This window comes from Oncorhynchus mykiss, chromosome 9 (genome assembly GCF_013265735.2).
Source record: "Oncorhynchus mykiss isolate Arlee chromosome 9, USDA_OmykA_1.1, whole genome shotgun sequence".
NCBI classification, from domain to species: domain Eukaryota; kingdom Metazoa; phylum Chordata; class Actinopteri; order Salmoniformes; family Salmonidae; genus Oncorhynchus; species Oncorhynchus mykiss.
Window position 1 is genome coordinate 70,095,000 of NC_048573.1, and position 16,267 is coordinate 70,111,266.

Genomic DNA, 16,267 nt, shown 5'->3' on the forward strand with positions numbered 1-16,267 from the left:
GCAGAAGAACAGTGCTAGAGAGGGAGAGATATCTGTTTGTAGAATAATTATTTTGAGGAAGGGGTCAGAGTTAGTGCAGAATAACAGATCGAAAAAATCTTGATGCTAACAAGTTGTTTGTTCTGTCCTAGAAGTTAATTGGTAAAGAGCTGAATGAAGGTTCAACCTGTTTATTTTGGTATTGGGCAGAGTTAGCTTGTTTGGTTAGTTCATGTTAATCCCCTTGACAACATCCAAGAGACTTGAATTACTGCTCTATTCAATAATCAGAGAAGTACGTATTAGGTACCCAAGCAGCCCGTTCAATTTAACTAAAGAGATTAACACAGGGCAATTAACTCATCTTTTTCATGTTGTATACTTTGGAAGAACGCCTGGGACTCTGGCAACAGAAGGTGAATTCATAGAGGAGTTCAGTCTTACAAACTTTATTTACTTAATTCCGTACATCTCAATTTCTTCCAGAGAAATCCAAAAGTTGTGAGCTCGGAGTTATGGGGGGTTGGAGTTTGGTGTGAGGCATTCAAGCCCCGGTGACACCATCATTCCCTCAGTTCAGTAGTGACTCAAAAGGGCTCCAGATTGAACCATGTCCAACCGGCTTGATAAATACGGTTTGAAGAGGGGAGTCGAAGTGCCCTTGGAATCCTAATGAAGCAGTCTTTTGTGAAGCCTTTCCCAGTACAAAATAAGCGGCCTGGCTATAGCCAACAATTCCACCAGAGGTGTCCGTTGCCTTAGCAACGCCAGACAAAAAAAAATGATGGTCGACTGTTGTCCGTTGAGTGACAGGTCAGTGGAGCGAAAGTATAAGCGAGGCTTTAACCGTCTAAACACTATGCTTCTGGTGCTTTGCCATATGTAGCATGACCCGTTTCTCACCCTGTAGCAAGCAAGGCATTAGTTCCTGGATTACATTTGAAGTCTTTTGAAGGCCTTCAGAGGTTTGAGCTTTAAGCCTTAAAAAGTTGTAGTTCAGTTCAAGTGTGACGACCACATTTTATCTTTCAAAATCTTGGGTTCGCAAATGTAATAGAAAGGATGACGTTTATTTTTTATAATATATTGGGCATGTATTGTGGACCGAGTCATTGTTCTGGAACATTTCTCCCCATCAGGGAGTGTGATGAACTACGCCAATGAGGTTGGGATAGGTGATGGTTGGTCAACACAGTCCAGGAAGGCAGTTCATAATGTATTCAACTGAAATGCATCTTCCTCATTTAACCCGGGGGGGGGGGGGGGGGGGGGGGGGTGGCGGCATCCACGTCTTCGGAACCCGGGGAACAGTGGGTTAAACTGCTTTGCTCAGGGGCAGAACGACAGATTTTTACATTGTCAGCTCAGGGATTCGATCCATCAACAACACCGGTGCCCCCGCACATCGACTGTGCTGGTAACCCCTTTATATAGCCCCGCTATTGTTATTTACTGCTGCTCTTTAATAATTTGTTACTTACATTTTTAAAGCATTGTTGGTTAAAACTTCTTGGTGACAGGGGGCAGTATTTTCACGTCCAGATGAAATGCATGTCCAAATTCAACTGCCTGCTACTCATCCCCAGAAGATAAGATATGCATATTATTAGTAGATTTGAATAGAAAACACTCTGAAGTTTCTAAGACTGTTTGAATCATGTCTGTGAGTATAACATAACTTATTTAGCAGGCGAAACCTTGAGGAAAAACCATTCAGAAAACCATTTTAGGTCACTCTCTTTTCAATGGGTTTTCATTGGGAATCCAGATTTCTGAGGGACCTTCTTGCAGTTCCTACCGCTTCCACTGGATGTCACTAGTCTCAGAAATTGGTTGAGGTTTTTCCTTTGTGTAATGAAGTAGCCCTGTTCAAAATGAGGGTCACTTGAAGTGTACTGTTTGTTAGAGGCACGTGACCAGAAAGGTAGCGTCAGTTTGTTTTCTTCCTGTATTGAACACAGATCATCCAGTCTTCAACTTTATCGATTATTTACTTTAAAAAATACCTAAAGATGTATTACAAAAGTTGTTTGAAATGTTTTGGCAAAGTTTTCAGGTAACTTTTGAGATATTTTGTAGTCACGTTGAGCAAGTTGGAACCGGTGTTTTTCTGGATCAAACACGCCAAATAAATGGACATTTTGGATATACATCGACGGAATTAATCGAACAAAAGGACCATTTGTGATGTTTATGGGACATATTGGAGTGCCAACAGAAGAAGCTCGTCAAAGTTAAGGCATGAATTATATTTGTATTTCTGCGTTTTGTGTCGCGCCTGCAGGGTTGAAATATGCTTCTCTCTCTTTGTTTACGGAGGTGCTATCCTCAGATAATAGCATCGTTTGCTTTCGCCGAAAAGCCTTTTTGAAATCTGACATGTTGGCTGGATTCACAACACGTGTAGCTTTAATTTGGTATCTTACATGTGTGATTTCATGAAAGTTTGATTTTTATAGTAATTTATTTGAATTTGTCTCTCTGCATTTTCTCTGGCTTTTGGCTTTTGTATTGTAAGTAAGCAATTCACTGTAAGGTATACCTGCTGTATTCGGCACATGTGACAAATAATATTTTATTTGATTTGGCCCAACGCTCTACATGGCACAACCATGGCAACTTCTGTAGGGATAAGTTCAACGGGCTTCCCATTTTGTTGGAAGATACATCTCCGGTCCAAACACTGAGACAAGAGTGCGACGTTGAATTAACAAAATAAGCTTGTTAAATATACAAGAGAGATTTATTCAGTTCATAATTACATCTGTTTTTTACTTCAATATTGTTCCTAAAGTTTTGCGGAGAACTGGAATGGCAGTGCAAACTGTACAGAACAAATAAACATGCTTGGAAACGGGGTCAATGCTATCTGGTTGAGTATCTACAAAGACAGTGTAACCAATCATCATTCAACAGCCTGAACACTGAGCAAGACAAGAAGTCGTCGACAAATCAGTTCCCCATATAAAAAACTTTTTGTATAATAAAATAAGAGAGACGTACATAAGGGTTTAAAAAAACATGCAGTCAAATAAAAAACAGGTAGCAGGAGTCTTGAAGTAGAATAACTATGTATGGTACAGTTTTACACTGGCAGCTCATTCAAATCACACTTCACTGTACTCACAAAATTTTAAAAGTTGGATTTATTTTTTTAGGAAAAATAATTATTGTTGCCATTTACTCTTATCCTTTTCAGTAAAGACTCCACATTGACTAAACAACAATCTTTTTTTAAAATCCATAATCTGCAATATATTACACTTGTTTAAGTTGTTTACAAATATTTCTAGCACATGGCTGGGCGACTGGTGATTTATAATGCGTTAACAAAGTTTATTATTCAATCTTAAAAGACATGCTCAAGAACTTTGGCGACTAGTAAGTATTTTATAAACCTCCCGCTTTGGGCTGGATGTGTCAACATGTAAATCATACATGCAGAATCTATGAGAATAATTACTGTCTAACCTCAAATTAGCCACGGAATCTCTAGTTTGAAAGCTGGAAGGTGAGAGGTGCCATTTTCCCTACATTTTCCCCCACATGGGTCAGCCCCCTAGCAATTCACGTTCAAGCCAATGAGCTTCAGCCCCTCGCCGTTTGAGTGACAGCTAGCAAGATACATACAAAGCAGAGCAAAAGAGAAAGCTAAGATGTGATGCACATACCTGCACGTGTCGTAGTATGTCATTTTCGAGGACCAGTTTTGTCTCATGAGCGCTACTTTCAGAACTACTGGCTCAATAAATATTTTTTAAAAACAACAACATCTCTACACATTTTAAAAGTACAGTATATACATATCGTTAAAATTTGAAGTTTAAAAAGGGTTTTAGAATAGTAAAACTCCACTAATGGTCGTCTATTGCTACTTTAGGATCAGCTCAACTCACAATGAATACTCAAAACATAAAAGTCTTTGAACCTAGACAGTCAGGCATATACAAACATGGGCCGTCACTGTGTACCTAGACAGTCAGGCATATACAAACATGGGCCGTCACTGTGTACCTAGACAGTCAGGCATATACAAACATGGGCCGTCACTGTGTACCTAGACAGTCAGGCATATACAAACATGGGCCGTCACTGTGTACCTAGACAGTCAGGCATATACAAACATGGGCCGTCACTGTGTACCTAGACAGTCAGGCATATACAAACATGGAAGTCACTGTGTACCTAGACAGTCAGGCATATACAAACATGGGCCGTCACTGTCTACCTAGACAGTCAGGCATATACAAACATGGGCCGTCACTGTGTACCTAGACAGTCAGGCATATACCAACATGGAAGTCACTGTGTACCTAGACAGTCAGGGATATACAAACATGGAAGTCACTGTGAACCTAGACAGTCAGGCAGGCATTGCTTATCCAATCACATTCCACCGTTCCTCATTTGGTGCAAACAAATGAGTGCATTGGTAAAGGATGCTTTCATAGACAACTCATTGCTGTTTCTATTATTTCTGAGCAATTATTTGGTGTTTGTTGTGACCATTGTGGTAAAAATGACTAGTCCATCCATTGTGACCAGCTAGGCATTTGCTGTGTATAGGTGTTCATAGTTGATGTGAGTTACTGAACACATTGACCAGAGAAAAACTTGTGACTGTCTGGAAGTAGCATGATTCTGCATGATTAAATACATTTAAAAACACATCCTATCAAGATGTACAGAATGTCATTCCTTTAATAAAAATTACAATTTACCTTCCTGGAAAGCTGGATGGAATTTTAAATGAGTTATGCTTCAATGTCTCTCTCACGCTCAGTTCCAAAAGGAGTCTGATTCTCAGAGCTTGAGCATGAAAAAGACCTCGTTGTTGTCAGAGTTCAGGGAGGTCTGGGACTGTCTGTTGGGGGGCCCTGGGGTGCTGAGCTGGCTCAGCAGGTCCAGGCTAGCGCAGGGGCTCCGGGCTACGCAGCACGCCCCCTCCGGGTTCCCCCGCTCCTCCATGGGGCTACCGCCACCGCTAATGCTAGCGTTAGCAGCACCAGTAGCAGGGTGGGACTGGTTGAGACACTGCAGCCTCTGCCTCTCTTGGGCCTGCTTGGCCCTGTTGGCGATGTAGCGCACCCTGCTCTGGCTCCGGGACGACGTCCTCCGTAGCGGGGGCTCCTCCTGAGGCTCCTCCAGGGGCCCCTGGCGCACCTGGGGGGCAAAGTCGCGAGCTGTCAAGGGCTCCACGTCCGTCAGCCTCCTCAGCTGCTCAGTTAGGTCGCTGGACAGCCGGGGCCTCTGGGGATTATGGTTAGGGTAACCCTGCCGCAGGTCGTTCCGGGAAGGCCTGATGATGAAGCTGCGGGTGATGCTGTGGTACTTGCTGTCAAAGTTGCAGGCAATGTCATCCGAGGTCAAGTCCCCCAGGCTCTTAGACATAGAGGCCACGGTATCCCGGGGGCTGGTTGCGGCAGCAGAGGGCTTCTTGGCTGGGGGGGAGGAATGCTTCAGCCCTTCCATGTAGAGGCGGCTCCAGGTATGCCTCCTCTGGGTTATTCTGCTGGGTGAGTCCACTGGAGGCTCCCTGGGGGCGCCGAGGGGCCTGGGTTGCAGTTCGTCTTCTGGTTCCCCCAGGTGGCCCTGCAGGAGGTTGGGGTTGGACTTGCTCTTGCTGACCTGCAGCGCCTCGAAGGAGGCTATGGCAGAGCATGGCCGGTTGACCCAGGAGGGTGGGTCCGGAAAGATGTCGCCCGGGGAGGTTCCGTTGCTCTGAGAGGTGAGGCTCGTCCTGGCCAGATTGGGCAGGGACAGGTCAATGACGGTGTCGTTGGACGATATGCTGGAGGATGAGGACACGCTGTCTCTGTGGCTGCCTGGCTTGGGCTCCAGCTTGCTCCACAGCTGGTCGTTCAGGGTGGCGTCGGTGCACACCTCTGGCATGGCTGATGACTGCTGATGCCCCCCAGCCACCGCCTGCACGTGGCCCTCGATTTTGGTCCTTCTGACAGGCGTGTTCAATGGGCTGCTGCCAAACAGAGCTCTCAGGGCCTGGACTTTCAGAGGGCTGGCGTCTACAGAGTGGTCGGCGAGAGGAACAGGGGACTTTGCACTTAGCTCAGTCTTGAGTTCAGCATCGTCCTTTGAGTGGCCTGACTGAGTATACGGTGCTTCCACTCGGCATGGAGAGTGCCCCACTGGTGACGAGGTGCCATCATCGACCCGGGGGTCTCCACTGTACTGTGAGGGTTTCAGGTCTTTGGGGTCATGTGTCACAGGGGCAAAGGTAGTCCTGTGAAGGGCAGGTGGTCTCTTGTTGTCCCCTCTACCGGTAACGGGACCCTCCTCCCCCCTACCGTTAACGGGACCCTCCTCCCCCCTACCGGTAACGGGACCCTCCTCCCCCCTACCGGTAACGGGACCCTCCTCCCCCCTACCGGTAACGGGACCCTCCTCCCCCCTACCGGTAACGGGACCCTCCTCCCCCCTACCGGTAACGGGACCCTCCTCCCCCCTACCGGTAACGGGACCCTCCTCCCCCCTACCGGTAACGGGACCCTCCTCCCCCCAACCGGTAACGGGACCCTCCTCCCCCCTACTGTTAACGGGACCCTCCTCCCCCATACCGGTAACGGGACTGTCCGCCTCACTCTTAGAAGCCGGGGATGAGGTGAAGATGGTGATTGCTGTGGATATAGGGAGCGGTGGAGGTGGGGAGTGACGTGTGGATGAGTGGTCTGCTGGAGTGGAAGAGGAGTGAGTGAGATGGCGGTCCCCCAGTTCATCAGCGATTGGTGCGAGCAGTCGAATAGGGGGAGCTGGTCTCTGCACTGTGGAAGGGTCTGGGGGGAGAGAGAGAAAAGAGGAGCACCAGATCTGTAAGCACAGGACTACATTCATTATCAACAGTCAAAATGGTTACTGTAATGTCAGCCGGGGAGGTTCCGTTGCTCAGACAGCTGAGGCTCTTCCTGGCCAGGTTGGGCAGGGACAGGTACGTATAGTATCATCATGTGGATCTTATGATGCACACAGCATATACACAAATATAATGTTTCACACGAAACCTAACTGCAATTCAACATGTGCTTATAGGTTCAATCAGCATCCCGGAAGTTCGGCTTTACAGCATGATTGACATTTTTAAAAAGGCAATGTTCCCGCTTTAGCGGAGACCGTATTCACGGTAAAACGCTGCTTATGTCATCTCAATCTGAAATCACCTTTACATTTCTACAAATCAGGGAATCTGTAACGTTTAAACTATAAAGACTAAAATAGAGCACTAAAATGGGACCTTGATGGATAGATGCCTAAATGACCAATATTCATTCTGGTGAATTGCGTTCATACACTGATGATCAGGATGGTTCTGAGATGAAAACATAACAGTATGGCAACAATGGAATGGGAATTACCAGCAGTGTAGTTATGAGTGGAATGATGATTCACACAAGTGAGACTCCACGTGCCCCAAAATCTGTGTCCATAGCTCAACCTCGACATGCTTGTCCTAACACAGTGCAAAGTGTGTTGACAACAAAGTGTGTTGTTAAACCCCATCTGTGACTCTGACTACTTGGGTCATATTAATTAGTGCGTAACGTAGCAAACACGTTTTGCAACGGAAATCAAAAAACAAGTGTTTATTATTAGAGGAGTTCAGGTACCGTAGTCCCTGATCCAGTCTGCGTACACGGTGCTTACAGAGACTGGGTGGAGGGAGTGAAGGAGGGTTATGAAGACAGTCACAGGGAATGAGCAGAAAACAGTGGGTGAGGGTGCAGACATTCAAGGGTTCTCCTTACCTGGCTATTGTCATCCCCTCAATTCTGCACTAGGAACAGAGAGAGCGTGCAGAGAGAGGGACAGAACAAAGGAGGTTAGCAGAGGGAACAGTGCAGAGAGAGGGACAGAACAAAGGAGGTTAGCAGAGAGAGAACAGTGCAGAGAAAGGGACAGAACAAAGGAGGTTAGCAGAGAGAGAACAGTGCAGAGAGAGGGGCAGAACAAAGGAGGTTAGCAGAGAGAACAGTGCAGAGAGAGGGACAGAACAAAGGAGGTTAGCAGAGGGAACAGTGCAGAGAGGGGGACAGAACAAAGGAGGTTAGCAGAGGGAACAGTGCAGAGAGAGGGACAGAACAAAGGAGGTTAGCAGAGAGAACAGTGCAGAGAGAGGGACAGAACAAAGGAGGTTAGCAGAGGGAACAGTGCAGAGAGAGGGACAGAACAAAGGAGGTTAGCACAACTGGTTGAAGGAGAGGGAACAGTGCAGAGAGAGGGACAGAACAAAGGAGGTTAGCAGAGGGAACAGTGCAGAGAGAGGGACAGAACAAAGGAGGTTAGCAGAGAGAACAGTGCAGAGAGAGGGACAGAACAAAGGAGGTTAGCAGAGGGAACAGTGCAGAGAGAGGGACAGAACAAAGGAGGTTAGCAGAGAGAGAACAGTGCAGAGAGAGGGACAGAACAAAGGAGGTTAGCAGAGAGAGAACAGTGCAGAGAGGGGGACAGAACAAAGGAGGTTAGCAGAGAGAACAGTGCAGAGAGAGGGACAGAACAAAGGAGGTTAGCAGAGGAAACAGTGCAGAGAGAGGGACAGAACAAAGGAGGTTAGCAGAGGGAACAGTGCAGAGAGAGGGACAGAACAAAGGAGGTTAGCAGAGGGAACAGTGCAGAGAGAGGAACAGAACAAAGGAGGTTAGCAGAGAGAACAGTGCAGAGAGAGGGACAGAACAAAGGAGGTTAGCAGAGGGAACAGTGCAGAGAGAGGGACAGAACAACGGAGGTTAGCACAACTGGATGAAGGAGAGGGAACAGTGCAGAGAGAGGGACAGAACAAAGGAGGTTAGCAGAGGGAACAGTGCAGAGAGAGGGACAGAACAAAGGAGGTTAGCACAACTGGATGAAGGAGAGGGAACAGTGCAGAGGAGAGGGCTGAAACAAGGAGGTTAGCAGAGAGAACAGTGCAGAGGAGAGGGACAGAACAAAGGAGGTTAGCAGAGGGAACAGTGCAGAGAGATGGACAGAACAAAGGAGGTTAGCACAACTGGATGAAGGAAAGGGAACAGTGCAGAGGAGATGGCTGAAACAAGGAGGTTAGCAGAGGGAACAGTGCAGAGAGAGGGCTGAAACGAGGTTAGCAGAGGGAACAGTTTAGAGAGAGGGACAGAACAAAGGAGGTTAGCACAACTGGATGAAGGAGAGGGAACAGTGCAGAGGAGAGGGCTGAAACAAGGAGGTTAGCAGAGGGAACAGTGCAGAGAGAGGGACAGAACAAAGGAGGTTAGCAGAGAGAACAGTGCAGAGAGAGGGACAGAACAAAGGAGGTTAGCACAACTGGATGAAGGAGAGGGAACAGTGCAGAGAGAGGGACAGAACAAAGGAGGTTAGCACAACTGGATGAAGGAGAGGGAACAGTGCAGAGGAGAGGGCTGAAACAAGGAGGTTAGCAGAGGGAACAGTGCAGAGAGAGGGACAGAACAAAGGAGGTTAGCAGAGGGAACAGTGCAGAGAGAGGGACAGAACAAAGGAGGTTAGCAGAGAGGGAACAGTGCAGAGAGAGGGACAGAACAAAGGAGGTTAGCAGAGGGAACAGTGCAGAGAGAGGGACAGAACAAAGGAGGTTAGCAGAGAGGGAACAGTGTAGAGAGAGGGACAGAACAAAGGAGGTTAGCAGAGGGAACAGTGCAGAGAGAGGGACAGCACAAAGGAGGTTAGCAGAGGGAACAGTGCAGGGAGAGGGACAGAACAAAGGAGGTTAGCAGAGGGAACAGTGCAGAGAGAGGGACAGAACAAAGGAGGTTAGCACAACTGGATGAAGGAGAGGGAACAGTGCAGAGGAGAGGGCTGAAACAAGGAGGTTAGCAGAGAGAACAGTGCAGAGGAGAGGGACAGAACAAAGGAGGTTAGCAGAGGGAACAGTGCAGAGAGATGGACAGAACAAAGGAGGTTAGCACAACTGGATGAAGGAGAGGGAACAGTGCAGAGGAGATGGCTGAAACAAGGAGGTTAGCAGAGGGAACAGTGCAGAGAGAGGGCTGAAACGAGGTTAGCAGAGGGAACAGTTTAGAGAGAGGGACAGAACAAAGGAGGTTAGCACAACTGGATGAAGGAGAGGGAACAGTGCAGAGGAGAGGGCTGAAACAAGGAGGTTAGCAGAGGGAACAGTGCAGAGAGAGGGACAGAACAAAGGAAGGTTAGCAGAGAGAACAGTGCAGAGAGAGGGACAGAACAAAGGAGGTTAGCACAACTGGATGAAGGAGAGGGAACAGTGCAGAGAGAGGGACAGAACAAAGGAGGTTAGCACAACTGGATGAAGGAGAGGGAACAGTGCAGAGGAGAGGGCTGAAACAAGGAGGTTAGCAGAGGGAACAGTGCAGAGAGAGGGACAGAACAAAGGAGGTTAGCAGAGGGAACAGTGCAGAGAGAGGGACAGAACAAAGGAGGTTAGCAGAGAGGGAACAGTGCAGAGAGAGGGACAGAACAAAGGAGGTTAGCAGAGGGAACAGTGCAGAGAGAGGGACAGAACAAAGGAGGTTAGCAGAGAGGGAACAGTGTAGAGAGAGGGACAGAACAAATGAGGTTAGCAGAGGGAACAGTGCAGAGAGAGGGACAGAACAAAGGAGGTTAGCAGAGGGAACAGTGCAGGGAGAGGGACAGAACAAAGGAGGTTAGCACAACTGGATGAAGGAGAGGGAACAGTGCAGAGGAGAGGGCTGAAACAAGGAGGTTAGCAGAGAGAACAGTGCAGAGAGAGGGACAGAACAAAGGAGGTTAGCAAAGGGAACAGTGCAGAGAGAGGGACAGAACAAAGGAGGTTAGCACAACTGGATGAAGGAGAGGGAACAGTGCAGAGAGAGGGACAGAACAAAGGAGGTTAGCAGAGGGAACAGTGCAGAGAGAGGGACAGAACAAAGGAGGTTAGCAGAGAGGGAACAGTGCAGAGAGAGGGACAGAACAAAGGAGGTTAGCAGAGAGAACAGTGCAGAGAGAGGGACAGAACAAAGGAGGTTAGCACAACTGGATGAAGGAGAGGGAACAGTGCAGAGGAGAGGGACAGAACAAAGGAGGTTAGCAGAGAGAACAGTGCAGAGAGAGGGACAGAACAAAGGAGGTTAGCAGAGGGAACAGTGCAGAGAGAGGGACAGAACAAAGGAGGTTAGCAGAGGGAACAGTGCAGAGAGAGGGACAGAACAAAGGAGGTTAGCAGAGGGAACAGTGCAGAGGAGAGGGACAGAACAAAGGAGGTTAGCAGAGGGAACAGTGCAGAGAGAGGGACAGAACAAAGGAGGTTAGCAGAGGGAACAGTGCAGAGAGAGGGACAGAACAAAGGAGGTTAGCAGAGGGAACAGTGCAGAGAGAGGGACAGAACAAAGGAGGTTAGCAGAGGGAACAGTGCAGAGAGAGGGACAGAACAAAGGAGGTTAGCACAACTGGATGAAGGAGAGGGAACAGTGCAGAGAGAGGGACAGAACAAAGGAGGTTAGCAGAGGGAACAGTGCTTAGAGAGGGACAGAACAAAGGAGGTTAGCACAACTGGATGAAGGAGAGGGAACAGTGCAGAGAGAGGGACAGAACAAAGGAGGTTAGCAGAGAGAACAGTGCAGAGAGAGGGACAGAACAAAGGAGGTTAGCACAACTGGATGAAGGAGAGGGGACAGTGCAGAGAGAGGGACAGAACAAAGGAGGTTAGCAGAGAGAACAGTGCAGAGAGAGGGACAGAACAAAGGAGGTTAGCAGAGGGAACAGTGCAGAGAGAGGGACAGAACAAAGGAGGTTAGCAGAGGGAACAGTGCAGAGGAGAGGGCTGAAACAAGAGTGCGTAGAGTCATTTGAGAAAATTGATAAAGTATCAGAATACTACTTAATTATAAGGGCAAAAAGATCAACTTCACAATATCACGTTTCTAAACTATTTAAAAACCATGTCTACAACAGATATACTGAAGTATACTGTGCTGTGAAAAGACAGTACAACTTACCACAAACTTATTACAGACCGTGACACAAGAGAGCCTGTGTGTTAAGTGAAAGGGTAGCAGCTGAAGCTGAGTTTAAAGATTGAAGAGAAAAGACCAGTAATAGAATAGAAATACATTGTGCTAAATGTATGGTGAACATCCTTCATTGTAACATCGCCATAAATGAGTGGGAGATACTAAGTCTGGGTGAGCAGGGGATGAGAGGACAGCTGGTGTTCATCAGGGTTTGGACCAGGAGAGTTGGAGGGCTCCCCCCCGGGTCAAGTCATATGATGGTTTGGCTCTTTCACTTTTGGGGGAGATGTTTAATGTTCATTGTTACCAAGGGGTTGAGTTCTAGAGTGATATGGAGCCTTCAGTCAAACAAGGTGCTGTACTTTCCATAGAATAGTGGATTTATCATTATCTGTTGTATTTTCTTTTCCTTGCTGTACTTTTATCTGTTGGGCACAAAATGATGAAATATTTTTCTTACAACTCATTACTAGTTTGCTACTCATTATTACAGTTATGCCTTTTTGTTGAGCTTATAAATTCTAGTAACGATGGGTAGTTGGTGGGAATTGATGTGCTAATGAGCTAAAGTCAAACTTGATTGGTGAGGGGATCAGTGTTCTTCAACTCTGACTCTACGAGGTCTGGAGCCTGCTGGTTTTCTGTTCTACCTGATACATAATTAGTAACCAGCCGGTGTCCCAGGTCTAAATCAGCCCTGTCCACGCCTTGGTCAGAGGGGAACAATGTAGAGAAAAAGCAGTGGAACTGAGGTCCAGAGTTGGTCTAGATAAAAGGGTGACTGAGTGGTGAGGGAACCGGAGGTCTAGAACACTAACGGTAACTTTTGATTGGTGGAAGAACCGGAGGTCTAGAACACTAAAGGTAACTTTTGATTGGTGGAAGAACTGGAGGTCTAGAACACTAACGGTAACTTTTGATTGGTGGAAGAACCGGAGGTCTAGAACACTAAAGGTAACTTTTGATTGGTGGAAGAACTGGAGGTCTAGAACACTAACGGTAACTTTTGATTGGTGGAAGAAATGGAGGTCTAGAATACTAAAGGTAACTTTTGATTGGTGGAAGACCTGGAGGTCTAGAACACTAAAGGTAACTTTTGATTGGTGGAAGAACCAGAGGTCTAGAACACTAAAGGTAACTTTTGATTGGTGGAAGAACCGGAGGTCTAGACAAAAGGGTGATTTTGATTAGTGAGGGGACCTGGGTTCTAGACTACATTATAAACCCATAGACATCAGCTCTCTGAAGGGTGGGTCTTCTGGGGGTACTGCTCACAGCACATGGCTTATTACTAGGGGATCAGCACTGCACATGTGCTCACTATGGCAACTGTAAGGGACTGCTGTAGGTGCTTCTAAAACACCTCAATGGGTACTACTGTGGGCACTGCAATGGCAGCTCCACCTTCCTGGCAAAGAACATGGGGGATTTACTGAGCAGCTCGTCCATCTTCTGAGGAAAGAGGAGGTTCATCTCACGCTGCAGGGTGCCCACGGCGAGCCTGCCGCTGTCAAGAACCCCTCGCGGAGGCAGCGTAGGAGCCAGCTCGAGGCTCCCCAGGCTCTCGCAGCTGCTGCAACTGTCGCCGAGCGACAAGCTGCCACAGTCGGAGCTGCTGATGGTAGTGCCAGGGGCCGGGCCGCAAGCACTGCCGTAGTTGGGCAGCGGGGCACCGCTCCGGCAGTCGGGGGTGAGCGTCGCAAGCGGGGAGGTAGGAGGGGAGGGGAAGCGCCGGTGGGACATGATGCAAGAGGAGGTGTTCCTCTCAGGGTGAGCCTCAGTTGGGTCAGGGTGAGCCTCAGTTGGGTCAGGGTGAGCCTCAGTTGGGTCAGGGTGAGCCTCAGTTGGGTCAGGGTGAGCCTCAATTGGGTCAGGGTGAGCCTCAGTGGGACAGGTGTCCAGAGTTTGATGGGCTCTGGCTCGGGACCTGGGAAAAGGGATAGGTCGGAAGAACACCTGGGGCAGGAACAGGGGCAGGGCATCAGCTCTGGGCTTGGACTGGGCCAGGGACTCATCAGGCTGGGCTGCGGCCAGGGCCTGTGGTTTGGGCTTTGGCTCAGGTTGAACCTGCCTGAAGGGAGTGGGATAGCGGAAGGCTCTCTCAGGCCTCTCTGTCCACGCCTTGGTCCTCTCTCCCCATTTCTCCTCATCCTTGAACTCCCTCTCCTCTGGGCTTTCCTTAGAGCTAATTACACAGATCATGCAGTTGGAGGACACCCCCATCCTGCCACGTGGGCAAACACTCCATGTTTCTCATTCAGGGAGTCGTGGCAACGTAGCCGATTGACCCGCTTTAGGGGCTAGCTCAAGGAATATATCGGAGGAAGCGAGGTGAGCCCTTACCTTTGCCCTCGTCGGGGTGGAAAGCCTCGTTGGTGCCATGGTGCCTGTTGGTGCCTTGGCGTGATGCGGCGGGGGCAACGGCGGCCGTGGTGTCCCAGGTGCCCTGGTGGAGCAGCGGGGGCTGGGAGGAAGCAATGAGGTGGCTGTCCTCTAACTCCCGGTCCTCGCTGGTGCCTTCTGAGCGGTAGTCTTTGGTGTCGGTGGCGATCTCGGGGAAACCCTCCTTGACCTTAGGCAGGACCTTGGTGGGCGCGCTGGCCGTGCGGCGCAGCAGGTGGGCGCCGAACGTGTGCTTATGGCTAAGCTGTGCAGCAGCATGACTGTCGAGAGAAGTCTGCTTTGGGTTTCTGTGAAACAGCCCTTTGATGCCGCTGGACACCTTGCCCTGAGAACAAGAGACGAGACAAACCAACATCATGAACTGGTTCACAATAAGCATTTACCCTGGACATACAGTACTGACAGAGAGGGGGGGGTGGTCACCATGTACAGAGTGAGAGGGGGGGTGGTCACCATGTACAGAGTGAGAGGGGGGGTGGTCACCATGTACAGAGTGAGAGGGTGAGGGTCACCATGTACAGAGTGAAAGGGGGGGGGGTCACCATGTACAGAGTGAGAGGAGGTGGTCACCATGTACAGAGTGAGAGGGGGGGTGGTCACCATGTACAGAGTGAGAGGGAGGTGGTCACCATGTACAGAGTGAGAGGGGGGGTCACCATGTACAGAGTGAGAGGGGGGTGGTCACCATGTACAGAGAGAGAGGGGGGGTGGTCACCATGTACAGAGTGAGAGGGGGGGTGGTCACCATGTACAGAGTGAGAGGGGGGGTGGTCACCATGTACAGAGTGAGAGGGGGGGGTGGTCACCATGTACAGAGTGAGAGGAGGGGTGGTCACCATGTACAGAGTGAGAGGGGGGTGGTCACCATGTACAGAGTGAGAGGGGGGTGGTCACCATGTACAGAGTGAGAGGGGGGGTGGTCACCATGTACAGAGTGAGAGGGGGGGTGGTCACCATGTACAGAGAAAGAGGGGGGGGTCACCATGTACAGAGTGAGAGTGGGGGTGGTCACCATGTACAGAGTGAGAGTGAGAGGGTCACCATGTACAGATGAGAGGGGGGTCACCATGTAAAGAGGGGGATGGTCAGCATGTACAGAGGGGGAGGGTTACCATGTACAGAGGGGGAGGGTCACCATGTACAGAGTGATAGTGAGAGGGTCACCATGTACAGAGTGAGAGGGGGAGGGTCACCATGTACAGAGAGGGGAGGTCACCATGTACAGAGAGGGGAGGTCACCATGTACAGAGTGAGGGGAGGTCACCATGTACAGAGTGAGGGGAGGTCACCATGTACAGAGTGAGAGGGGGAGGTCACCATGTACAGAGTGAGAGGGGGAGGGTCACCATGTACAGAGTGAGAGGGGGAGGGTCACCATGTACAGAGTGAGAGTGGGGGTGGTCACCATGTACAGAGTGAGAGTGAGAGGGTCACCATGTACAGATGAGAGGGGGGTCACCATGTAAAGAGGGGGATGGTCAGCATGTACAGAGGGGGAGGGTTACCATGTACAGAGGGGGAGGATCACCATGTACAGAGTGATAGTGAGAGGGTCACCATGTACAGAGTGAGAGGGGGAGGGTCACCATGTACAGAGAGGGGAGGTCACCATGTACAGAGTGAGGGGATGTCACCATGTACAGAGTGAGGGGAGGTCACCATGTACAGAGTGAGGGGAGGTCACCATGTACAGAGTGAGAGGGGGAGGTCACCATGTACAGAGTGAGAGGGGGAGGTCACCATGTACAGAGTGAGAGGGGGAGGGTCACCATGTACAGAGTGAGAGGGGGAGGGTCACCATGTACAGAGTGAGAGGGGGAGGGTCACCATGTACAGAGTGAGAGGGGGAGGGTCACCATGTACAGAGTGAGAGGGGGAGGGTCACCATGTACAGAGTGAGGGGAGGTCACCATGTACAGAGTGAGGGGAGGTCACCATGT

General features: G+C 49.4%; 3 protein-coding genes across 4 annotated transcripts in view; 1 reads left to right on the plus strand and 2 right to left on the minus strand.

The window, feature by feature from the left end:
• The window catches only part of tnr5 (Tumor necrosis factor receptor superfamily member 5), a gene marked incomplete at its 5' end in the record, with an annotated part of 1,066,050 nt that overhangs the window by 782,675 nt on the left and 267,108 nt on the right, over positions 1 to 16,267 (plus strand).
• On the minus strand, positions 2,704 to 6,828 carry LOC118965942. Its single transcript, XM_036986970.1, has 2 exons — positions 3,951 to 6,828; positions 2,704 to 3,907 (listed from the first exon to the last, which is right to left on the minus strand). The coding sequence occupies exon 1, from the start codon at positions 6,826 to 6,828 to the stop codon at positions 4,783 to 4,785; it is 2,046 nt and encodes a 681-aa protein (XP_036842865.1). The 3' UTR covers positions 2,704 to 3,907; positions 3,951 to 4,782.
• Positions 6,636 to 16,267, minus strand: part of LOC110531267 (1-phosphatidylinositol 4,5-bisphosphate phosphodiesterase eta-2) — an 85,200-nt gene continuing 75,568 nt past the window's right edge. The window contains exons 21-23 of one of the 2 annotated variants that reach the window (XM_036988873.1): positions 14,268 to 14,652; positions 7,737 to 7,760; positions 6,636 to 6,770 (exon numbers count right to left, since the gene is read on the minus strand). In XM_036988873.1, coding sequence (XP_036844768.1) covers positions 7,747 to 7,760; positions 14,268 to 14,652 — 399 coding nt within the window. In that variant the 3' untranslated portion in view covers positions 6,636 to 6,770; positions 7,737 to 7,746. Of the gene's footprint in view, positions 6,771 to 7,736; positions 7,766 to 14,267; positions 14,653 to 16,267 lie in introns of both variants that reach the window. The other variant, XM_036988874.1, reaches the window with a different exon arrangement.

Coding starts and splice junctions, on each gene's coding strand:
- LOC118965942 (XM_036986970.1), bottom strand. CDS start 6,828: ATGAATGTAGTCCTGTGCTTACAGATCTGGTGCTCCTCTTTTCTCTCT.